The 26,218-nt window shown below is 39.9% G+C and overlaps 1 protein-coding gene across 2 annotated transcripts in view; it reads left to right on the top strand.

Annotated features, from left to right (window-relative positions):
• The window catches only part of LOC126234241 (androgen-dependent TFPI-regulating protein-like), a 257,244-nt gene extending 233,354 nt beyond the window's left edge, over positions 1-23,890 (top strand). Inside the window, exons 3-5 of one of the 2 annotated variants that reach the window (XM_049942933.1) lie at positions 7,620-7,840; positions 19,381-19,538; positions 23,302-23,890. In XM_049942933.1, the coding sequence (XP_049798890.1) occupies positions 7,620-7,840; positions 19,381-19,538; positions 23,302-23,372 (450 nt within the window). In that variant the 3' untranslated portion in view covers positions 23,373-23,890. The remainder of the gene's footprint in view (positions 1-7,619; positions 7,841-19,380; positions 19,539-23,301) is intronic. The other variant, XM_049942934.1, reaches the window with a different exon arrangement.
• The last annotated feature ends 2,328 nt before the right edge of the window (positions 23,891-26,218 follow it).

Raw genomic sequence — 26,218 nt, 5'->3', positions numbered from 1 at the left:
TCCACATATCAGGTCTGATATAGTTTACAAACAGGATAATGTGAAATATCATTAAAACAGTAGCTGAGTTTCGTGGTGAGTGCGAAATAATGTGCTGTCATTGTTTTAACGATCCTTCAGATCTCACAGTACACAGTCATTTGTGACAATTTAAAACTGTTTACCGGACCGGGACGTGGACCCAGATTTCTGCTTTTGCTTTCAGTCAAACAGCCAATACCACCTTCCAAGGGACTTTTCTAGAGCTATGCAGCCGTTTTGCCGGGCTTTGCGGCCGAGCGGTTCTAGGCACTTCAGTCCGGAACCGCGCTGCTGCTACGGTCACAGGTTCGAATCCTGCCTCGGACATGGATGTGCGTGGTGTCCTTATGTTAGTTAGATTTAAGTAGTTCTAAGTCTAGGGGACTGATGAACTCAGATGTTAAGTCTCATAGTGCTTAGAGCCATTTGAACCATTTTGAGCACCCGTTTTCGAAATTTATCGTGCACGGTACGTGTAGTATCCATTCAAGAGACAGAGCCAGCACACATCGAATCTTCACGCTACTGAGGACGACCATCCTACAGGTACACACAGCCTACTATACGATGAGTCCCGCTTACGGAAAGCACAGTGAGTTGTACACGAGTTAAAATGAGCATGCTTCTCTTTTTTTTTAGAATGTGATGTGAAAAATATCGTGTGCCCCAGTCAGATAAAGGAACTGATCGGGCAGACTGTCTTCGAACAAATATAGCACAGGCTTCAAATGTTAGTAAGGCCCAATAGCTATCGTTAAGACTGTAACATACGCAGTCAGGTTCGTTATAGATGGCACAATGCTTTCAGAAACTGCGCTCAAGAATACTTTTCTTTCCTTTGGCTCATTAAAAAGGAAGAAAGAAAAGAAATATATCAAGGTTATCACAAACAGAGCGCTGGCTCAACAAAAGTGGGAAAGGAATCGATTGTGACCTATTGAACGAATTAATAAAGAAATGCCAGAAGACATAAATCAAGTTGACTGGACGTGACCCTGCTCCATTCAAAATAACTTCCTCGCCTTGGAACAATAGGTTATCTTATGTCACGGGATCAACAAAGGGATGGATAAAAAGCGCCGGTCATTCATTTTCGAGATAGGTCGGCGACAGACGCACATAATCCTTATCCACACAAATTATAAAAATGTGTGTTTGTGTATGTATCTATGAATGTACCACATCTTCTAAACCACTAGAACAATTTTAACTGAACTTGTTACGCATATCTCTTACTGTGTGGAAACGGGGGGAGGGATGGGGGTATGGGGGGGAAGGCAGGGGATGGGAGTGGGGGCGAACAAGTATTGCACCTCACGACTCGCTGATACCCTATTTTAGTTCAAAATGTTCAAATGTTTCTGAAATCTTATGGGACTTAACTGCTAAGGTCATCAGTCCCTAGGCTTACACACTACGTAACCTAAATTATCCTAAGGACAAACACACACACACCCATGCCCGAGGGAGGGCTCGAACCTCTGCCGGGACCAGCCGCACAGTCCATGACTGCAGCGCCCTAGACCGCTCGGCTAATCCCGCGCAGCCCTATTTCAGTCATTCAGTATTTGAAAATGAGGGCACGTACTGGCTTCTGACTTGCAACAAACTTTACACAGAATTTCAAACCTTTATGAGACTTTTCCTCCCTGACAACCTCTACAAAATGATGAAACGGAAAAAGTTTGTCCCTTAGTGAATTTTTCGCTCTTCATGCAGTAAAACTGCCGCATGAAGCATAACGTTTTAATTTGTTGCTTCCTTACTGCTATTTGCATTCGCACACCTTTTTCAGACACTATTAACATCTACCCTGTTCGATCAAAATCATGTCGTTGTACGACACATGGTTAAGGACATATGACGTCATAAACACTGAGATGCCCCAAAAGTGCCACGTCATGTATGGCGTTTAAATTTACCACTTCTCTGCTGCTAACTTTATTTGTAACACATTTCGAACACAGTATTCACTAATGTCACTGAATGTATCTACAATTTTTTTTTTTCCTTTTACGATACACAGTTCACGAGATATGACGTCAAATATTGAGCTGTGTGCAAAACAGTCGCGTCACACACGACGTTTAAATTTATAACTTCTTTGATACCTATTATATTTGCGACACATTTCGCATACAGTAACATTGGCTGTACCTCCAAAAATATAGTACTGTACGACACATATTTCCGGAGATTAAAATGTCATAATCATTGAGCTCCGTGAAAACGAAACTGCAGGACGAAATTATTTCGAGATTTTGATGAAATATGTGCACAAATAGTACGAAATCTGTGAAAAATAAATGTGAAATATATTTGACATGTGCGTATGTGGGTAAATCCACACGTAAAAAGCTCATTCTAAATCGCTGGGACGGATTCAATCCAATTTGGAACACACATTATCTACGATCTGGAAGTATATGTTGTGGGGGTAAGAAGTGGAATGTGGGTGATAACGTAAAGATACAAGGGTGAGGAGCAAATGGTGAGACAGAAAGGGGGAAGGAAGAGATGGGCACAGTAAGGGAAAGGAGACAGACAGGGATAAGGAGAGGAAAAAATTGGAAATTTGTGGTAAGGTCTTATGGGACTAAACTGTTGAGGTCATCGGTCCCTAAGCCTACGCACTACTTAATCTAACTTAAACTAACTTACGCTAAGGACAACACACACACCCATGCCCGAGGGAGGACTCGAACCTCCGACGGGGGCAGCAGCGCGGACGGCGACAAGACGTCTCAGATCCCGCGGCGATAAGGAGAGGAGACCTGGACCAAGAGGGGGGAGAAGAGGTAATCTACAGAGAAAGCAGAGGAGATGGACAGACATGAGGAGAGAAGGAGATAGACAAAGAGAGAGGGGGTGGGAGAGATAGAATTAGAGAGGAGTAGGAAGAGATGGACAGAGGCGGGAAGAAGGCATCATCATAGGGAACAAAACTAAACACTACAAGAAAGTGGTGAGAACAGAGGTTACGTATAGTTCCTGAACACTAAACCTAGAACGAAAAGGTGGGATAAATAAAGTAATGAAAATAGAAAGGAGACTGGTTAGAAGCATACTTGGCCGAAGGACAACAGGAACAGAATATAACTGACAACGACCCAACAAGGAAATCTATGAAATGTAGGAAATGTATGACAAGCAGTGCTGTTTACACAGACTTTAAATGACCTCAAAGAAGCAAACATTGAGTAAATGGACACACACAACACAAACTTGTACGGGAACAGAACTCAGAAGGTGACCTTCAAGGATGAACAAGAGAGAAAAAAAAGCAGTCTCATATTATTGAGAAGCCCCGAAGACAGAGATAAGAACTCATGAAATTAATGTTGTCAGAAAGGAAGAAGAAGGAAGAAAACAAGAACTGATGTATTGATTTAACGTGTTCTTTAAAAGTGCCATTCAAATAAATAAATAATAACATTTAAAGGAAAATAGGAACAATGGTAGGTAGCATCATCTCTGGTAAGCTGTATATCCTTTGTAAACATACAGCACCATAGCAAAGAACTGTCAAAACTGAACTGTCAAAATATCTGACAAAAATGTATTTTTACATTTCGTAACTACAAGAACTATTGTAATTACCGAATCATGACAGAAATACTTCACTGTACATGCAATATTGTCATCACTTCCCACTAGACGTAAGTACCAGCGGGAATGTAAACGTAAAACAGCCGCAATTTATGAACAGATAATCTTACCAATGTTATTTCGCAGACCGCTTGGCAATGGCAATAAGCCGAAACAGGCCTTTCATGTTAACGTATTAAAAAAAAGAACAACAAAGAAAACATAATCGTTGTTGGAGTTGGTTTGGAACATTCATTTGCATAATGTCTTATACCGATATATATTTTTCGTGCGGCGAGAAATGACCGTCGTAAGAAAATAAGATAAATCAGACGGGAAGATTTAGGCGTTCATTTCGCCCTCGTGCTATTCTGGAATGAAACGGTCGAGAAAGAGTCTGAAAGTGGTTCTGTGTACCTTCTGTCAAACACTTAATTGTGAACTGCAGAGGAGAGGTGTAGATGTGAGGGTGGCAGAGCATTTGCCCGCACAAGGCAGAGGTTTCTGGTTTGACTCCCAGTCCAAGTGACGGTTTAAATCCACCAGTAAGTTTCAGTCCTAAATTTGATACGTGCGCTCCTTTCTACAATTTGTCAGGAAACTTCAATTCTCCGCGGCGCCTTTTGCTGGAGTATCATTGCCAGCAGAAGGAATAGAACTTCAAGGTCGAGCAGATGTGCGCATACCGGTGTGGCCCATTTGTTGACCGCAGTAGACTGAAATCCTGGTTCGAATACAGGTCCAGTAAACGCTCTCAGCCTGTAGGATACTTCTTTTTTTCTTCGTCGAGTTCTTCCTCGTTGCAAGATTCTCGGTAATTTCCAGGAGTGTTTGAATATCGAAACCGCGGGCTCCAAACGATAGATGTCGAACGTGCGTTTCTAAATCGACCACGCGACTGTGGTGGCGGGCGTTATGAGCATGTTTATAGTAGTCAGTAAAGAAACAACAAAAGAATAGCGTTACTAAAATAGTTATCATTACAAAGGGAACGACATACCTCACTCGTCGTCGGCGTTGTCGTCATGAGAAGATCAATTTGATGTGTATGCTACGGGAAGCATTCCCTATTTGCCGTAACATTGGTAGACTGTCAATGTCGCGCAAAAATAAGAATAGTGTGTCACATTTCCGACAAAAATTCAAATAATTTTCTACATTTCATGATCATGGAATTAGTTACTTCCACGTGAGTCAATACCACACATCCCACTAACTACCGTCATAAATCGTTTTGGTTTCTCTAGCATCTCACAAATAATTTATCATAACGCCCAGCACCACAGTCAAATATCTCTGAGCGCTATGGGACTTAACATCTGAGATCATCAGTCCCCTAGAAGTTAGAACTACTTAAACCTAATTAACCTAAGGGCATCGCACACATCCATGCCCGAGGCAGGATTCGAACCTGCGTCTGCAGCGGTCGCGCGGTTCCAGACTGAAGAGCCTAGAACTGCTCGGCCACAGCGGCCGGCCCACCACAGTCGCGTGATCGACTTAGAATCGCGCGTTGGATATCTACCGTTTGCAGCGCGCGGCTTCGATAGGCAAACATTCTTGGAAATGACCACATTCTCCATACGCGTCACCGGATAGCAGACGGAACTCATTACGTCGTCCTCCGTCCAAAGACGTCACGAGAGAACACAACGTCGGATTGCCGCTGAAAGACGCCATAACTGACCAACCTCTCGTGGAGTGCATGATAATGTGACGACTGTGTAATTGCTTCACAACAGGCAGATGATGTGAAGATAAATACGTGATGTTGATAGCTTTGAGACTGGGATATGTAGTAATCACTTACCGCAGTCACCTAGCAAGCCAAACTCGCAGGTTCCAGTTAGTACACTAATCTGGGTAATCTCCAAGAATGATTGCCTATCGAAGTCGCTGGGTCCAAACGATACATATCGAACGTGCGGTCGGAAATCGATCATGCGACTCTGGTGGCGGGCGTTATGAGTATGTTTACGTTGGTCACTACAGCAACGACAAAAGAAGAGCGCTACAAAAATACTTGTAACTGCAAGGGAGACGACTTACCTTACTCGTCGTCGGTGTTGTCGTCATATGAAAGTCCATTACGGTGGTCCAGATGGATAATTTGGAAGAGTCGAACCATGTATTCTTCCTGATATTCGTTCGTTTTCCGCACTGTATCCAATGAAATTGTAAAGGTATTTCAGCATCGAAACTGTTCTTGCGAAGTTTTACACACTTCGCACCACCACAGTCTACACAGTCCCTTCTTTCCTCGTCCGGTAGTAGGCCTACTCCATATTTGCGGCAAAAAGTCGAACAATTTTCTACGCTTGACAAACATGGAATTAGATTCTTCCATGTGAGAGAATCCGCCGAAGAAACATCAAGAACACCAGACATCCCACTTACTAACGACATAAATCGTCTGGGTTTTCCTAGCAACTCACAAATAATTCGCTGAGGTATGTAATTTAGAGTAACTAAGGGAACGACGGGAAACAGACAAAATTGACGATCACAAATAACTGATCACATGCCCGCCACCGGAGTCGCATGATCGATTTCCGATCGCACGTTCGATATGTATCGTTTGGACCTTGCGACTTCGATAGGCAATCATTTTTGGAAATTACCCTAATCTGTATTGTCACAACAGTAAACAGTTCGTTGTGTTAGGGGGAGGCACACCATTGCGCTCAACTGCGAATGCGATTTGAAACTGTGTAATACGTTCATTAATACTGTGACAGGAGACATCATAGTCGCTTTCAAATTAAATATTACAATTTCAAACAGTTTGTGCTTGTCCACTACCGCACCGTTATTTGTAATCGTGGAAACGTGTAATCAATGTCCGTGAAGCAAGCGAATGAAGAATAAATAGTACCCTACCTGTCATAATGTAGGCTACTTGATTTAAATTGTCACACGAGAAAACAGCTATAACCACTAAAAGTCTACTCTTGAATACCGGTTTTTATGCACAGTCTGTAAACACTGCACCAAGATGAAGCTGAGTAATGGTACCGGTACGCAAAGAATCACCGGTTCTTTTTGAATCTTTTCGTTAATCGTAACACCACTCGAGTATTTACTATGTATTGTAAATTGTTCGCAGTATTTGTTTTTACTGCCGTATATTCAGTGACGATCAGTTACTTCCAAAACATCTTTCACTTTCTGAGTTGTTGCTCGAAAAGGTGTATTCACCATGAACGTGCAATACTGCAGAGAAAACCGTTAACTACATGAAAGTGAATAATGCTGAGTCATCAGTACCGTATACAAACCACAGACTGTCTGTTCTGTGATCTAACACATCTGTGATACAAACCAAGATGCTCTTATGACGTACTTTAGGCCTACTGTTTTCGTATCTTTGCGTGGTTGTTCATAAAAAATAAATACTTACAGGTATAAAAGGCTATTTGCAGTGTTATTTACTCGAATCCGCTGGTGTTGTCATATCGGTGTAAACGATGTAACAGGATATTCATAGCAACCGGTATTTTTATAGTCAGGACAGTTCCCTGCGCCGCACAGGAAGAAGACTAGTATTTTTGGGTCGCACATAATATGCTTTAAAAAACCAGGATGGATCGATGAGAGAACAGCATAGTGTGGCGAGAGTTTCAACTAGAAAATATTCAGTTTATCATAACTGTACATTATCGGAATTCTATGGAATTTTTTTACGATTGTGTGACAGATGCTCACGCTTTGGGCCGCACTCATATTTGCTTTCGGCCGCGGATTGGACACTCATGGTCTAAACCATGACTTATACTTTCATATAAAATAAATGAGTCGTAACGGAGAAAGAAGGATGGTATCACACTTGGTTGCTTCAACACGAAGAACATCGTGCTAGTACCGGTATTTCTTGAGTGTGCAGACGACTATAATCCGATATGAACATTCACTTTTAGCTTGTGTAATATTAGTGATTAGTCAATCAACGAATTAATTGTAATTATTGCATGTTACTGATAAATTTTCTAAAATGTACGCTCTCTTCACAGATTGTGTTGGTCTTATTTTGGAGCCTGTATCTCTCAGCACCACATATGATAGAAGATCGGGGCATAATGGAACGTTATCTGGAGTCCTGGATGAACCACTGTCTACACACAAATATTATCATTATTAGTCTGATGGAGATCATCATTTGTGCACCCAAGTTTCCCAGCAGAAGACGGGCTTTCGTAACAATTGTTGGGATGGTACTACTGTACAGCATAACGTAAGTAAAAACAGGATAAACTATATTAAATTAAGCAAAACACTCATATCGTTAGTGTTAAAAATATTTATAAAAATTGGTGTTTTGATATGGAGAAATTTTTACAGTAATCAACATTTTATATCCAGGTATTCGTTGATCTTGCCCCTCTCTTTATTAGTAGATGTTGTAATTTTTCCTTTCACCTGCGCAATACAGGTTACCGTTTCTCTTCAAGTTTTACAGCTCCACTCTTTCCTTGCTCATTGAAGAAGTTTTCTTGATTCCTCTCCTGACCTCTCTTAAATACGTACATGCAATTTTAAATAAATTAAATAGCTCGAGAAGGAATAAATTGCCTACGGCTGACTTCTAGATTAGGACCAACGACAGACACGGTAGTGAAACTTCCTGGCAGATTAAAACTGTGTGCCCGACCGAGACTCGAACTCGGGACCTTTGCCTTTCGCGGGCAAGTGCTCTACCAACTGAGCTACCGAAGCACGACTCACGCCCGGTACTCACAGCTTTACTTCTGCCAGTATCTCGTCTCCTACCTTCCAAACTTTACAGAAGCTCTCCTGCGAAACTTGCAGAACTAGCACTCCCGAAAGAAAGGATATAGCGGAGACATGGCTTAGCCACAGCCTGGGGGATGTTTCCAGAATGAGATTTTCACTCTGCAGCGGAGTGTGCGCTGATATGAAACTTCCTGGCAGATTAAAACTGTGTGCCCGACCGAGACTCGAAGTCGGGACCTTTGCCGGGCGTGAGTCGTGCTTCGGTAGCTCAGTTGGTAGAGCACTTGCCCGCGAAAGGCAAAGGTCCCGAGTTCGAGTCTCGGTCGGGCACACAGTTTTAATCTGCCAGGAAGTTTCATATCAGCGCACACTCCGCTACAGAGTGAAAATCTCATTCTGGAGACACGGTAGTGTTTATGTATTGCTCATAGCAGAGGCGTAGATAAATTTTTCCTTGTTGGGTGGGGGGGGGGGGGGAGGCATGTTCAGTTCTGTTTAAGTACAAGATGTTCATTCAAGTCAGTATCCCCAAATATCAGCAGCACTGTCAAAACGTGCTTCAATCTTTAGAATTGGAACACAATCTGCATACGTTGGAAACGTCTCAAATGAATGGAAATGTAAGCACCGTAGTAGAAAAATTGCGACGCCTATTAATGCTGATGTAAGTCACGATTTTTTTTCTCCTCTATAATACTTCTGACTGGTTTGATACTGTCCACCACGAATTCCTCTCCTACGTTAAGCTCTTCCTCTCAAAGTGGCGCTTGTACCCTATGTCCTCAATTATTTGTTGGATGTGTTCAAATCTGTCTTCCTCTACAGTTTTTACCCTTTACAACCCCCTCGGGTACCATGGAGGTTATTCCCTGACGGCCGGCCGAGGTGGCCGAGCGGTTCTAGGCGCTACAGTCTGGAACCGCGCGACCGCTACTGTTGCAGGTTCGAATCCTGCCTCGGGCATGGATGTGTGTGATGTCCTTAGGTTAGTTAGGTTTAAGTAGTTCTAAGTTCTAGGGGACTGATGACCTCAGCAGTTAAGTCCCATAGTGCTCAGAGCCATTCCCTGATGTCTTAACACACGTCCTGTCATGCTACCCCTTCTTCCTGTCACTGTTTTCAGAATGTTCCTTTCTTCTTCTTCGTCGATTCTGTGGTGAACCTCCTCATTCCTTATCTTATCACTCCACCTACTTTTCAGTGTTCTACTGTAGCACCATACCCCAGACGCTTCGATGCTCCTCTATTGTCGTTGTGCCACTGTCGATAGTTGTCTATCATATTATGCTACACTCCAAACATACATTCTCAGAAATTTCTTCCTGAAATTGAGGCCTAAGTTTGGTACTAAGAAATTCTTCTTGGACATGAATCTCCTCTCTGCCAGGTATTATTCTGCTTTATGCCATTTTTACTTTATCCGTCGCGGGTTATTTTTCTTCCGAGACACGAAAACATCAATCGCCAATTTAGACATCAAGCTGCTCGCTTTCTCATTTCTGCTGCTCCTCATTCTGGCTTAGTCTCCATCCATATTCTGTACTCGTTAGATTCCATTCAACAGATCCTGTAATTCTTCTTCACTTACACTGAGGATAGCAATGTCCTGAGCAAATGTTATCATTGATATCCTCTTACCGTGAAATTTATTCTCAATCTTCAACCTTTCCTTTATTTCCGTCATCGTTTTTCCTTCGATCTATAGATTGAACAGTAATGACGAAAGACTACATCCCTGTCTTGTGCCCTTTTTAATCCGAGCACTTTTTTGTTGGTGTTCCAATCTCATTGTTCCCTCTCGGTTCTTGTACATGTTGTATACTACCCGTCTTTTCCTTAGCTTACTCATATTTTTCTCAGAATTTCGAACGTGTTACATCATTTTACGTTGTGGAACGCTTTCTTTAGGTAGACATGTCCAATGAAAGTGTACTGATTTTTCTTCCCCCTTCCTTCCATTATCAAGCGCAAAGTCAGAACTGCCTCTCTGGCGCCTTTACCTTTTGTAAAGCCAAACTGATCGCCAGCCAACAGTTCCTCAAGTTTTTCCATTCTTCTGTATATTATCCTTGTCAGCAGCTTGGATACATAAACTGTTTAAACTGATCGTGGACATATTTACTAAAGACAGTCGGGGTCGCATATGCACATGCATAAATAAGTTGAAATATTAAGAGATCGCTGTAAATATTTTGATTGTGTGACTTACACTTATCTGGCCTTGTCATCTTTGGAATTGTGTGGATTATATTTTTTCCGAAGGCATATCGCCAGTCTCTTTGATTCTACATACCAACTTGAATAGTCGTTTGATCTCAGGTTTTCCAGAGCCCTTTTAAATTCTGACTCTAATATTGGATCCCCTATGTCTCCAATTCCTTCTCCTCTCACGTCATCGCACAGGTCCTCCCCCTTCAGCGTACTCTTTCCACATATCCGCTCTCTCCTCTGCGTCTAACAAAGGAAATCCCGTTGCACTCTTAATGTAGCCACAATTGGTTTCAATTTCACTGAAGGTTGTTTGGACGTTTCCATATGGTGAGTAAGTCCTCCCGACGATCATTTTCTTTTGATACCTTCACATCTTTCCTGTAGCATTTCGCCTTGGGTGCTCTGCACTTCCTGTTTGCGTCACTCCTAATGGATTTGTATTGTGTTCCTGTCTTTTCCTGAACATTTCTCGTACTTCCTTCTCTCGTCGATGAGTTGAAGCAGTTCTTCTTTTACCCAAGGTTTCTTCCTTTTATGCATGCTTGTCTTTCCAACAACTGCAACTTTTTTTAGAGATGCCCACTCCTCAACCGAACCGCCTACTATGGTATTCCTTACCACAGTACCCACATCTTTAGCGAAATTCAAAGGCGCCACCTCCCTCCTCAGTACTTCAGTATCCCACTTCCTTCCACATTGACTCTTTCGTATGGTCCTCTTAAACTTCAGACTACCATACATCATTACCAAATTGTGATCTGAGCCTCTATCTGCTCCTGCGTACACCTTACAGTCGAATACCTTATTTCGGAATCTCCGTTTGACCACGATGTAATCCAGCGAGTATTTTGCGCCTGTAAACTGCATGTCCACCTCACAAGCTTCGTTTCTCAACGTAGTTATGAACATATTGCTTAATACTTCAAATGTGTCACCATCGCTGAATCATTTCTGTCAACAAACGAAGAAATCTAATTTTTTACAGTTGAATTTGGAAATGGAGAAACGTTAACACAATGGTACCTATGTTCTGAACTGACTACATCAGACTGAGAACAAGGGGTAGAACAAGAGCTAGCTCCCTGTATTTGTAACATATGTTCACCACTTTCTTTGACGTGTTGACTGGGTAATTCCTATTTTGCTACTTTATCTTGAAAAAATGATTTAATTGATGCCTTCGAACGTCAGTTTTGAGCTCCTGGCTCCACGATAGTTCCAAAAAAGCTGAAGTAAACATGTGAAATGTTCGGTGTTGAAATATTTTGACACTGTGGGGCTAAAATAATCAAAATACTGTATGTTAAAGTAAAGGAATGAAAGTAGTCTAAGCAAGGTGGTTTTACAGAGTACGTGTAATGTGAATAGAATGAAATGTTTAAAAATTCCACAGACCAGATGACGGACCGATTGAACAAAAGCACATTACAGCATTTTTTTAAATTCATTGCGACAAGATAACTGTTAATTTTGAAGGTATTAATAGACAGTCAGTAAATTATTTTATTCGTTGATTGATTAGCTCCGTAGTGTAAATTGAAGAGTGTGACTGTGGAGTGTCGAGTTATATTTCTATAAATTACACGTTTATTTTGAAGTTTTTGGGTCGAAATTGAAAATAGTGATTGCTGTACAACTGCTCATACGTGGCACGCTAGTCTGTTGTTTAAAATCAAATAGCTTATTCACCTAAGTAAAAGCAGTGGACATATAACACCCCATTTCCTTCCCTTTCACACGTAGTGGCGGTCCAATCAATTAACTCGCTTCATACGTAAGTGTTTGCGTCAATAACCTTGCAGTTTCTTCTTTCTGCCCTAAGGGCCACTGCATTCGCGTTACGTGACCATCCTATATAGCACGTCCAACTTTTCTTGAGGCAGTGCCTGGTATTTCTCAGAATTCGTCGACAGTATTCATTAAGGTTTCGTGCCGATTGCCACAGTGCATGCCAACATACACTATCTGACACTAAGCAGCACTGCACTAGCAATACGCAGTGAACTGCTTCACCTTGAGCTGTGCTATTAATTTAATTTAATTTCATAATTTCATATTCATAGTTACAAATAAGTATAATATGTGAATATGAACATTGCTGTAACGTGGTTTCACGAAACCTCGGTCTTCCTAGCGTCTTTTCGTCACAGCAGGTGGTCAGATCGTAATGAGAGTTTAAACAGTTGTCAGCTCCGCGGGAGACGCCCCCACCCCCACCCGTAACATTCAATTGACCAAGCTATACTGTTGTTGGCTTATAGCAGAAATCTACGTTATTTCGCCGTATTCATACGTCTTCAGTTTCCTTCACCATGCTATGAATTTTTACTTTTTTTTCTGGATGAACATGATTTGAAAACACTCGCAAAACTGCGTGTTTTAAGGCATAATTTGCAGGTGTCACATATCAAGGAGAGGATCGGCAGCCCTGTGGAATTGTTAACCAAAGGAAATACAATCGAAAACAAAATTACATGCAGGGTGCTCAGAAACCGTCTGAAAAGCTTGTAAGTTGCATAGTAGGCTGTGCTGAGAAATGGCTGTTAAGAAAAAAAATTAGGTAAGTTGTACCGTTTCCTAGATAATCAGGACTGAAGTTACCCAGTTACCCCCGTTGCTCGCGCTGATTCAAGATACAATTAGTGTCACTTCTTCTCTCAGCTTTGACGGTAGCACACGAAGTTGCTCAGCCTGTGGCTCGGTTTCGATTCTTGCTGCCGTCCGATGTCCAGCTTTTATATTGCTCTCTTGTTCGGTTTTGGGGAACCAAACAAAGAACACGTTTGGCAACACCGTGTTTGGCAAGCCGCTTGAATTTACGTGTGCAACAACCTGACTGGCTAACTTCAGCGCTAATTATTTCTGAAACGGCGTAATTTATCGAATTTTTTCTTAAAAATTACATCACATCCCAACCTATGCTATAACATCCTTTCAGGCTTTTCAGACTGTTTCTGACCATCCTGTGTTTAGTGCAGCAAACTGTAGGAAAGCCTCGCTATGGCTCCTCCTTCGCTCATACAGCAGACCCTGCAGCCATGGTAATTACGTCCCTGTAATGAAGTGAGTAATGCAACATCTTCCATTCGATATGAACGTTACCCTAGTCATTTCAGTATATATAAAGTCACATTTACACCCCTGAAGTGTTTTTCCCCTACTGGTCTATCTACCAGAGCATTGCCCTTATTTTTAACGCATTTAAAAGACCACTAGAAGTTAAAGGCATTCTTGAAGCGGCTGTCATGCTACTACCAACATTAAAACTCACAGTTATTTCAATATACCATTCTCCTGATAGTGATGCCGATCAATTTGTAGAGTGTTTAGATAAATTTATTCGCCGTACAGAAAAATATACCAAACACGAGATAGTAATTTTAGGAGGTTTAAATTTTGATATAAGGAAAAAAACACACAAAAATAATAATTTGCTTAACATGCTAAGATCCCATAATCTCTTCTGTGCAAATTATAGTCCCACAAGACAACTTTTTTGTCTCGACAATTTTATCATAAATATACATAAAGATGATTTTCTGTCGACCATCTGACAGATCACAAAGGTTTATGGGTAAAACTGACAATTAATGAAACAATGGGGGATTGTTAACGAACCCAGTATGTCAGGTTATTAAATGATAAAAGCATAAATAGCTTCAGGTATAAGCTGAAGGTACTAAACTGGAATAATATAATATATGCTCCCAACAATGTTGAGGCTTGTAGCAGGTTTCTTAGTACTCTATCTAAAATTTTCAATACCTCCTCTCCAATGGTTACCAAACGAAACAAAACTATAGCAAGAAAGCATGGTCGAACTACTCCACATAGGTGGTTCACACCATACTTACAGAAGCTAAGATTAATGGTTTTTATATGCTATGATATGGTAAAAAATGGTAGTGTTGACAATGCAACATATGTTAGCCTCAAGAGACACTACAGATCACAAATCAGATTAGCAAAATGTATAGCAATTGATAACTTCATCAAAAACTCCAATAATAAGTGTAAGGCTGTGTGGAGGGTCATTAAAGCAGAATTAAGTACAGGTAGTCATAGTGTAAAAGTTACAACTGATGTTAATGTCACCCCAGATGAATTTAACCTCTTTTTTATCAATGCGGCAAATCCTAATCCCTCATCTCCTCATAAGAAGAGTTCAAAACCAAATTCACAATCTACTTATATAAACCAGTTTTTACAAAACTTTGCTGATACCGTGCCAACCTGTAATTGGGTACATGTGGAAATAAGTGATGTAATTAAATCAGTGGCAAAGTTAATTGACTCCAGATCAGAAGATATTTATGGCCTCTCAAATTTTGTGATCAAAAAAATAATCAACTTGATATCATTCCCTCTATGCACACTCATAAACTGGATATTTGACAGTGGCATTTTTCCAGAATGCCTAAAGAAGACAGTAGTAATTCCATTACACAAAAAGGGTGATAAATCCTGCACTAATAATTATCGTCCAAGTTCTCTGATACCTATTTTTTCAAAAATAATCGAATATTGTATACAAAAGCAAATTAACATGCATTTGTCAAAAAACAGTATACTGACTAAGTTTCAATGTGGTTTTAGGGCCCAGTTATCGCCAATTAATGCTGCTGAAAATGTTTCTATTGTGCAATCTTCTTTTGAATCCAAATTGTCTGCTGATGCCACACTAGTGGACTTAAGCAAAGCATTTAATTCTGTAAACCACACAATACTGCTGGAAAAACTATGGTGTTATAGCATTAGGGATCTGGGACTCTTCCTCATTAAATCATATCTCAGTAACAGAAAGCAAACTGTAAGCTACAACAGTCAAAAGTCACAATTACTGAATGTCACTAGAGCTGTTCCCCAAGGATAAGTGCTTGGGCCATTACTGTTTATAATATTTATAAATGACCTGCCCAGCAATATGCCATGCAAATCTGTGATTTGGAGTAGGAATTAAAATCCATGGAGAAGAAATAAAAACTTTGAGGTTCACCGATGACATTGTAATTCTATCAGAGACAGCAAAGGACTTGGAAGAGCAGTTGAACGGAATGGATAGTGTCTTGAAAGGAGGATATAAGATGAACATCAACAAAAGCAAAACGAGGATAATGGAATGTAGTCGAATTAAGTTGCGTGGGTCTGCAGGAATTAGATTAGGAAATGAGATGCTTAAAGTAGTAAATGAGTTTTGCTATTTGGGGAGCAAAATAACTGATGATGGTCGAAGTAGAGAGGATATAAAATGTAGACTGGCAATGGCAAGGAAAGCGTTTCTGAAGAAGAGAAATTTGTTAACATCAAGTATAGATTTAAGTGTCAGGAAGTCGTTTCTGAAGGTATTTGTTTGGAGTGTAGCCATATATGGAAGTGAAACGTGGACGATAAATAGTTTAGACAAGAAGAGAATATAAGCTTTCGAAATGTGGTGCTACAGAAGAATGCTGGAGATTAGATGGGTAGATCACATAACTAATGATGAAGTATTGAATAGAACTGGGGAGAAGAAACGTTTGTGGCACAACTTGACTAGAAAAAGGGATCGGTTGGTAGGACATGTTCTGAGGCATCAAGGGATCACCAGTTTAGTATTGGAGGGCAGCGTGGAGGGTAAAAAGTAAAGGGAGACCAAGAGATGAATACACCAAGCAGATTCAGAAGGATGTAGGCTGCAGTAGGTACTGGGAGATGAAGAAGCTTGCACAGGATAGAGTAGCATGCAGAGCTGCATCAAACCAGTCTCAGGACTGAAGACCACAGCAACAACAGCTAACTGCGTGGTTTCCATAGGAATTCATCAGGCAAATTTGGTCACCGAGGCATCAACGTGAGTTCACTATAATGCTCCTCAAAGCACTGTAGCATGGTTCTGGCTCAGAGACACATGGACAACTATACTGCTGGAAGGTGACATTGCTGTCGATGCCACAGCATAATACTTCTCCCACCAGCCTGCGTTCATGGAGTGCTGCATGTTTTGAGCCTCTGTTCATCCTAATGACAGCAGTTGTGGAGACTACCATTGACCTAGTGTAGCAAAAACGTAGTTCACCTGAAGGACCGACAAATTTCCATTGATCGACAATTGAATACCAGTGGTCCTGGGACCACTGCAATAGCAAATGATGGTGTCATTGAGTCAATATGTGAACATATAGGGATGGTCTGCTATGGAGCTCCATGTTCAACAATGTATGATGAATGGTGGGCTCTGAAACACATTTGCGTGCACCATCATTGTGCACTTTTGACAGAGATGCCTCAGATCACCATTGACCCTACTTTACAGAGAAGACAAGCGTCTGAACCCCACAATGTGTGAAGAGTAGTCGATGTCCAATAGTTAATCACCTAGTGGTAGTTTCACTGTCAATCTACCTCTTGCCATAGATGCTCACGACTGTAGCGTGTGAACATTTGAGCAGTTTTGCTGTTTTCAAGACACTCGTTCACAGGCTCTGCATAATAATATTCTTCCCCTTGTCAGAGTCTCTTATGTCAATGGATTTCCGCATTTTTCGCCCATATCTTCACCAGGGTGATCCCCAGTCTGCATTGTTCCACTCACATACCATACTTTTGTTACCACATCACATGCCCACAGTGCCAACAGGTGGCATCCAATGTTGCAGTGGGCATTCAATGTCGCGATGGGCAGTGGTAATAGTGTTTTCGCTTATCAATGTAAACTGAGCGTGATTAAATTAACAAAACTGTATAGTAACATGTCACTCTTCAAAAATATAAATCAAAAAATTATCATGAAATATCACCTCTGGTGAATTGGGCAAACAACACAATCTCGCTCACAGTGCCAAAATGCTCTTCTTGCTAACTGCATAATAAAACATTTTGAAACTGCCACAGCCTGACTCTGTTCCTTGTTTAACATTGAGGTAAACAAGTACACACTCAGTGATTGGTCACTGACCCTAGGACACAGCCGCCGGATGTCGTAAGGTCTTTGGGAATAGGTCCAATATGTGTTAAGTGTACTCACGGGTGTCTGCAGAAATTTTTCCAGGAGGCAGTAGTGGTGGCAAGACTTTAGTAGAATTCCCATTTTTTTGTGTAAATGAGTTGGTCAGTTCCAAGACATGTCGTGCCATAGGAACTAAATTAAATAGTTGACACAAGAAATATATCTCACAAAGAATTGATGGTTATCCACTCAGTATATGAATAAAAAGAAGCTGACCTCCACAATTTGTGTGGGGTAAAGAGGGGGGGGGGGGATGTCATAGTGGCCCCTCTTGCCATGCTTTGCGGATGCCTATGGGTGTATTGTGTCACACCACAATGAATGAAACTTTGGGGCACTCTAAAGCATTTAGATCTTTGATAAACAGTATATTATTTAAGCCATGTTCCTTTTATTTCAAGTTTAGTTATCCTAGATGCCACAGCTTTGCTCTATAGATGTCTGTAGCAGTTGATATAAATTGTTGATGCTAAGTTAAGCTTGACCTGAGTAGTGTGTGAGAGGTGCGGAGAAAGCATGACTGAGAATTTTGTCCCCACAATGAGGAGGAACATAAGACGGAGAAGGTTATCTGTCTGATATACAGATAAAGATATCTACATATCTATGCCCCTGGCTCATAGGTTGGTACCACATCAATTTTGTCTACTGGTAGCCAATTGGTTGATATTTTCAGTCTATTTCCATTTATACTTCATAACAATCTCTTCCTTCCTCCACCCTGCCACCCCGTATGAACCATAGATGTTGCTGTGGTGGGGGTTTGCATCCTTCAGTGATACAGATAACCACATTGCAGGTGCAACCACAATAGTGGGGTATCTATCAAGATGCCAGACATATTTGTGGCTCATGAAGAGAGGCAGCAGCTTTCTCATTGGATGCAGGAGCAACAGTCTGAAGTGGTGATTGACATGGCCTTGTAACAACAATCAACCTGGCTTTAGTGTGCTGGTACTGCAAACAGTTGACAGCAAGAGAAACTACACTCTTTTTTTTTCTTTTTTGCAAGGGCATGTATCTCTACTATATGATAAACGATGATCGCATCCTGTTTAGCAAAACAATGCAAAGGTAAAATAGTCCTCTGTTCAAATCTCCAGGCAAGGATTACTCAGGAGGATGTCACATCAGGAACAACAAAAATGGCACTCTACTGATCAAGTGTGGAATGTTAGATGACTTAATTGGGCAGGTTCATTAAAAAATTGAAAAGAAAAATGGATAAATTGAAGTTAGATATGGTGCGTATTAATTACATTCAGTGGCAGAAGGATCAGGACTTCTGGTCTGGTGAATACAGGGTCATGGCCCATCGAACATAGGCCGGTGTGAGGTGGAGCATACGCCATTAAGTTAAATAGTGGTTTTGACTTTGTACATATGTTCTGTTTATGTTTTCCTTTTTTTCATTTATAAATGTATAGCTATGGTGTTCTTTTAATCATTGACAAAGGTCTTCCTAGGCACTTGTGGGTTTTATTGTTCTGAAGAAGGTGTAGTTATCTACGCCGAAACCTAGTTTAACACTAGGTGCTTTTTTCGCAATCGAGGCGGGTTTCTAGTTTTTTAATATATTAACCAATGATTGCTGATGCACTGCGATGTTGAAGGTTCTTAAAAGCTATAGCTTGTTCTTTCTGCTTTCTGTACCACTAACATGTACAGTGGATTCCCTTCATTCCTCTCCTCATTAGATCTCTGAATGTGACAAAAAAAGTGTGAGAAGACATCCATCACCTCATCAGCATCCTTGCAGTGAAGTGCATGTGAATAGCAGAGATAATTTAAATATCATATAAGCTGTAAGCTCCATTTGTTATCTGTGATTTTCTTTGTTGCAGGGCAAGTAGTTGTCGCATGCTGGGTGGGCCTTGGGCATATCCCATAGTAAAAATTATGTTCAGTAACTGGATGTCTTTCATCGTGTTTCAAGCAATTTGCATCAGTATTGGATTTGCTGGTTATATTGTAGCAGAGCGCATAAACAACTTAGTACATGGTAAGTAAGACCCACTTTGAATACAAATACAGCAGCTGGAGACTGTAACCATTTTTGTGTCAGCTGCACTTATATAAGGACATTTTTTACGTGATATCTTATATGTTTAGCAGTCTTTTCATTGTGCCTCTCTGTGACTTGAAGCCTCCCCTATGTTGTAAGTAGCAGTCTATTCTTTTCGTAATATTGTTGTTGTTCTGTTCTGGATTTCTATTGTTGAAAATAAAAACAAGCATTACTATATTGGCACTGTGTGCCAGTCCAGAACCTGAACCCAGAACCTGGCCTTTTGTGGGAATGTTCTTGAAATGGAAATGCTCTTACCAGTGAGCTGTCCAAACATGATTCATGACCTGCTCTCATAGCTTCACTTCTGCCAGTATCTCTTTCCCAGTTTCCAAACTTCACAAGCTCTCCTGCATACCTTGCTTGATTAGCACTCCAGAAGAAAATATATTGTCAAGAAATGTCTGTTACAGCCTAAATAAATGTTTCCAGACTAAGTCTTTTGCTCTGCAACATAGTTTGCACTGTTTCTAACTTCCTGAAATATTAAAATTGTGTGGCCAGATGTCAACACACACACTCCCACATGCTGCTGCACAATGAAAGATTCAGTCTACAAGCATTTCTGTTTACTACCTTAATATTCAAGACAAGGTCTATATTCTTTTTTAATTATACATGACAGGAGGAGAAATATTATTTGTTGCCTAAGCAAATCTTCTGCACTAACTTATACTTCTAATGATTTCTCTCCAAAGTTTTCACTAATAAAATCTTAGTTCCACAAGTTGATCAGGTGGCTATGAAATTCCAGCCAACAACTTTAAAATCAAACAATGGAAACTCCGTGTAGGAATATCAACACTGTAGGAAAAGGGATGAAATTAATATGCAACAAAGCACCAGTGTCACATCTACCATTTACAACTGGTCTAAGTTTAAGAAAATCATGCAAATACCTCTTTCAGGAACTGTTTCACAATACACATATTCATTAATGTCCCTTGTCATCACCAATATTTCTCTTTTCTCAAAAATTGTACAGTGCACAAATGTAATACTGGGTCTAAAAATAATATCTAAAAAGCCTTCAAACACTTAATATCAATTTAACATGCTACATTTAGCCTGACTTTAAACCCTCATATCTTGACCATGGATAAAGATTATTGATAAAAAAAATTTTTTGGCTTTATCCGTTTATTTACCTTTGTGGCAAGTTTGAAGAACAGAAGTGGCATACCTCAGAACTCTCCCAGAAATATGTGCTTTTTTGCACATAAAATCCAAATGAACCAAAATTTTTTGAACAGTTAAAACTTATCTTACGTTTGATGCACTGACAGACCAAATTTGAACTATCTGTCTTCCTCCAGTCCAGAGGTATTTAAGGATGACTGTTTTTGCACATACAGATGGTGCCTTTAGCTGAGTGTTAATTCCATCACACTTAAAACCTGAGCAAAAGGAATTAACTGATTCTCACAATCTGCCTGGATTCCAGCTTCATTTTGTCATTCAAACCTTGCTTAATATACTGTAACATAGCTACAGTAAGACAGGCATTCAAATGACTATACAAATGGCCACTGTTTCTGACTAAACCAAAAACTTTTTATACCCTATGTTTCTAGTTCAGATTTTCTACAGCACTTCCATGCTGTAACAATTTACAGTTAATATTTATATACTTTCATAGAACTGGTTATGGAGTTTAGCTTTAAAAATCATAACAATGTCTCTGATACAGTTAGTATGTTGAAATATCACAATTTTCATATTAAGACTTTATGAAATGTATATTGATTACAGTGACCAAATTAATCTGTGAATCACTTTGAAACTGCAGTATAACTTTTGTTGCTGGCATTAATCCTGGGTTTTTCTGTGAGCAATATCCAATTTAGTATTAGTCTACATATAAACTCCACAAAGGATAAGTTAGCCTTATGTTTACATTACATTTGACATATTTTTGATTTGTGGTACAATATGTTCATAAATTAATCAGAATAATTTCATCTTAAGTCAACAAGCTGTCATTAATACAGTAAGCTAGCAATGTCACAGTTTAAACTTCTGCATGTACATAACTTCATGTAAACATCACATGATAGTATCATGATCTCCAGTATGTGTGAAATAGTACTATTGGTTTAATACTGTCCCATTCTGCTAATTACACTCCTCTACATTCTCCTTCCACCTTTGGCTTTCCCTTCTATGTGTAGTATTTCTTTTGATTTGAGCTCTTTTATTTTCCTCAAGGCACTATCTATATTTTCCCTAGTTATATATGCTTCTGCCTCCTTACATCTGTCCTACAGCCATTTTTGCTCAGCCATTTTGCACTTTCCATCAATTGCATTTCTTATATGTTTGTATTCCCTTTCACCTGCTTCATTTGTAGCATTTTTATATTTTCTTCTTTCATAAATTAAATTCAGTATTTCCTGTGACATCTATGGATTTCTGCTAGGCCTTGTCTTTTCACCTGTGTGCTCTTGCACTACCTTCACCATTTCATCTCTCAAAATTCCCCATTTTTCTTCAACTGTATTTCTTTCACATGTTTCAGTTAATTGTTGCCTATTGGTCTCTCTGAAACTCTGAACAAGCTTGTTTTTTTCAACAAATGAAAGTCCCATCTCCTTAATTTTGTAACTTTTTGGAAATTCTTCAGTTTTAATCTACAGTTCATAATCTGTAAATTGTTGTCAGAACACACATATGGCCCCGGAAATGTTTGATGCTTTAAAATATGGTTTAGAAATCTCTGTTTTGCCACTATATAATCAGTCTCAAACCTTCCACATGTTTCCAGATCCCTTCCAAGTCTACTGCCTTCTTTAACAATTCTTAAACAAAGTGTTGGTGATGATTAAATTATGCTCTGTGAAAAATTTTACAAGACACCTTCCTCTTTCATTACCTTCCCCCAGACCACAATCACCTATCACTTGATCCTTCTCTTCCTTTTCCTGCTATCAAATTCCAGTCTCCCAGCATAATTAAATTTTTTCTCCATTAACTACCTGAATAGTTTCTTTTACCTCATAGTACATTTCTTCAATCTCTTCATAATCTGCAGTCTACTCAGCATATCAACTTGTACTACTGTGGTGGGTGTTGGCTTTATGTGTATGTCAGCTGTGACAATGCATTCACAATGGTGTACACTGTTTGTAGTAGCTTACATGTAATCCTCTTTTCATATTCATAATTAGACCTACTCCTGCATTATCCCTGTTTGATTTTTGAATTTGAACACTGTTCTCACCGGACCAGAAGTCCTTTTCCTCTGGCCACCGAACTTCATGTATTCACTAAATGTAAGTTCAACCTATCTATTTCCTTTTTAAATTTTTGTAACCTACCTGCCCAATTAAAGGATCTTGGATTCCACTGACAAGTTGAGTGATAGTTTTGTTTTTCCTGATGACAAAATTCTCCTGAATAGCCGCCACCTGGAGATCCAAGTGGGGGACTAATTACCTCTGAAATATTTTTCACATGCTCCTCATTAACTAGTATGACAGCTATTAACTTTCTCTGTTGTTCTCTTTCCTCTTCAAAAATTGTTATTGTAAATGTTTGAACTGGAAGGGATTGGAGAGGAGCTAATCAGGTAGATTGTAATTTATTTTACCATATGGAAGAATATTTCTCTCAGTTGTATCCAGATGCAATCTATGATGTTGACAACTTCAGTGTGGCAGATCAGTGTCATTATCTGTTATTATCAATACTTTTTCAGGTGAGCAAAGGAAAATAATGAATGCATCTAATGGATATCATCAAGATTGTATCAAAAATCATCTTCAATAGCCATGACTTGCAGACACTCCATGACTATTTGCTACTGATACTGGTTTGACGAGGCCTTGGAGAGACTGTTGACTTCAAAAGTATACCACATGTGAATTACAAAACTGAAATTTTGCAAAAGTGGTTCTTCAGTTTTGTGTACTTTGAAAATATTGTGGAACATTTGAGTAAGATATGGATACATAATGTCTGAATACTAATTACAAGGATCTTGCACGACTACAGAATTTATGAAGACTGAATACAAGTGAGTTCCTTTAGTAACTGATGTGTCAGACCAAAGAAATGCAAAAACAGTGTGAGCTACATAGCTCTTTAAATGACAAATCTTAGATATATATATATACTGCACCTGAAGAAATTTACAGTGCAACATGTGCTCTGATTTTATTTGTTTCAGTATTGAAACTTTGAAAGCATGCTTGCTTTCAAGCAAGAGACTTTATTTTTTGATAGATATTTTACTTGGTAAATTAAATTCATGTGGCCACACTAAGAGATGGCCATTTCATATTTTTATCATTTTAAGGATGTATTTTTGTAACATAAATGTCATTTGTTTCTCTATGTAATCATAAATAAAGTTCTCTCAGTATGTATAGTCTATTTTTAATAAAACATAGTTGTGAAATTCAGTGTGTTGTACTTTTTATGAACCTCAGATGACATTTGTTGTCATTGTGGATGAAACTTGGAGAAATCAAGGCAAACTTTGTATTTTCCCTTTTCCTGTTCAGTACTGACAAGGTTAGTAATACACTGAAGGATCACATGTGCACATTATGTTCTTGTTACTTTCAGTTCTTTGTCACTGAATTCTAAACCATTCTCCATGTTTTGAATGATAACAGCTTTTGAGAAGAAAAATTTCCATCCTTCCATTAAACAATGGAAAATCCAGGATGGAATGTAACAATATGAGAGAAAGTAAGTTGCTACTCACCATATAGTGGAGATGCTGAGCTGCAATAGACACTGGCTGTAAATATCCTCCCATCCTTGCACAAAAACAAATCTCCCATGCCTTATCTTTCCAGTCTCCCACCACCTCCCAAAGTCCAACAGTCCGGCCACAGAGGAGCATTCCCCTCGTAACTCAGTACCACCTGGGACTGGAGCAACTGAATTACATTCTCCTCCAGGGTTTCGATTATCTCTCATCGTGCCCTGAAATGAGAAATGTCCTACCCACTATCCTTCCCACCCCTCCTACCGTGGTATTCCAACATCCACTGAACCTACACAATATACTCGTCCATCCTTACACAAACCCTGCTCAAAATCCCTTAGCTCATGGCTCATACCCCTATAACAGACCTAGATGCAAGACCTGTCCCGTACATCCTCCTACAACCACCTACTCCAGTCACATCAAAGACAGGGCTACCTGCGAAACCAGTCATGTGATCTACAAGCTAAGCTGCAACCACTGTGCTGCATCCTATGTAGGCATGACAACAAACAAGCTGTCTGTCTGCATGAACGGCCAACCACAAACTGTGGCCAAAACCAAGTGGACCACCCTGTAGCAGAACACGCTGCCAAACATGATATCCCTCATCTCAATGACTGCTTCAAAGCCTGTGCCATATATATCCTTCCCACCAACACCAGCTTTACTGAATTGTGCAGGTGGGAATACATCCTATATTCCCATAACCCTCCTGGCCTCAACCTTTGTTAGTCACTGTCCTCACCCATCCAGCCCCCTCCCTGTTCCCATTCCAGCACTACACAGCCGTCATTTCACTGCCACACCCAGTCTTTTAATTTCTTTTATTTTTATTTCTTTCCTTTCCGCTACTTACCCCCTCCCCCTCCACACCTTCTCTACTACCCTCCGTCTAAACTGCAACACTTCACTGTCCGCCACTCCCACCATACTACCCTTCCCCCTCCCCGCCCCAGCCTCCTCCTTACCCCCAACCAGTCGCCATTCCCATCATGCACTGGTGCTTCTGCTCACAGTGTAGTTTCAGCTCTCTGAGACTGCAGAGGTGTGAGCAAGTTGCATTTGCGTGTGTGTGTGTGTGTGTGTGTGTGTGTGTGTGTATGTGTGTGTGTGTGTGTGTGTGTGTGTGTGTGTGTGTGTCTACTACTGACAAAGGCCTTAATGGCCGAAATCTATGATTGTGTGAACCTTTTTATTGTGCCTATCGCAGCTCAGCATCTCCGCTATATGGTGAGTAGCAACTTTCCTTCTCTCGTATTGTTACATCCTTCCATTAAAATATTTCAGATGTAAGACTACATGGAACTCACTTAATGTGATATCTATACAATGTTCTTATGTAAACAGATGATGAAACATGGCAAAGTAAAACAATAATATGCTTAATATCTCTTGAGACTGATGATACAATAAACTTATTTTTCCTACTTAAAGTATGCTGTTGCACAACACATATAAATGGGTGATTATTGACTAATATTGATTGGCATGTCAGGAATTTTCTGGATATTTAAATATAGGCATCTAAAAAATTAATGTTATATAAGACAGTCCTATTGTTAAGTCAACTAACACTGGTTATAATTATATCACTAAAGGGGAAGGGTGTCTTATAATTATCAACAATCAAATCCCATTTTCTCAAATTTGTTATTGCTTCACATCCACAAACTTGATTATAATGTGCAACAGTCAAAGGTTAAATTATATCAGAATTTCCTCCCTTGAAGAAAGAAAGAAAGAAAAGAAAAGAAAAGAAAAGAAAAGAAAAGAAAAGAAAAACCATACATTATACCTCAGAATGAAAATCAAGACATAATATCATTATTGATGTCATCCCAGTTCCCTTCACTCACACCAACTTCATCTCTCTCGGTAGTTGACTCCTCACTAT

The sequence above is a fragment of the Schistocerca nitens genome, chromosome 2 (genome assembly GCF_023898315.1).
Source record: "Schistocerca nitens isolate TAMUIC-IGC-003100 chromosome 2, iqSchNite1.1, whole genome shotgun sequence".
Lineage (NCBI taxonomy): Eukaryota > Metazoa > Arthropoda > Insecta > Orthoptera > Acrididae > Schistocerca > Schistocerca nitens.
This window is presented reverse-complemented; position numbering and strand designations above follow the sequence as displayed.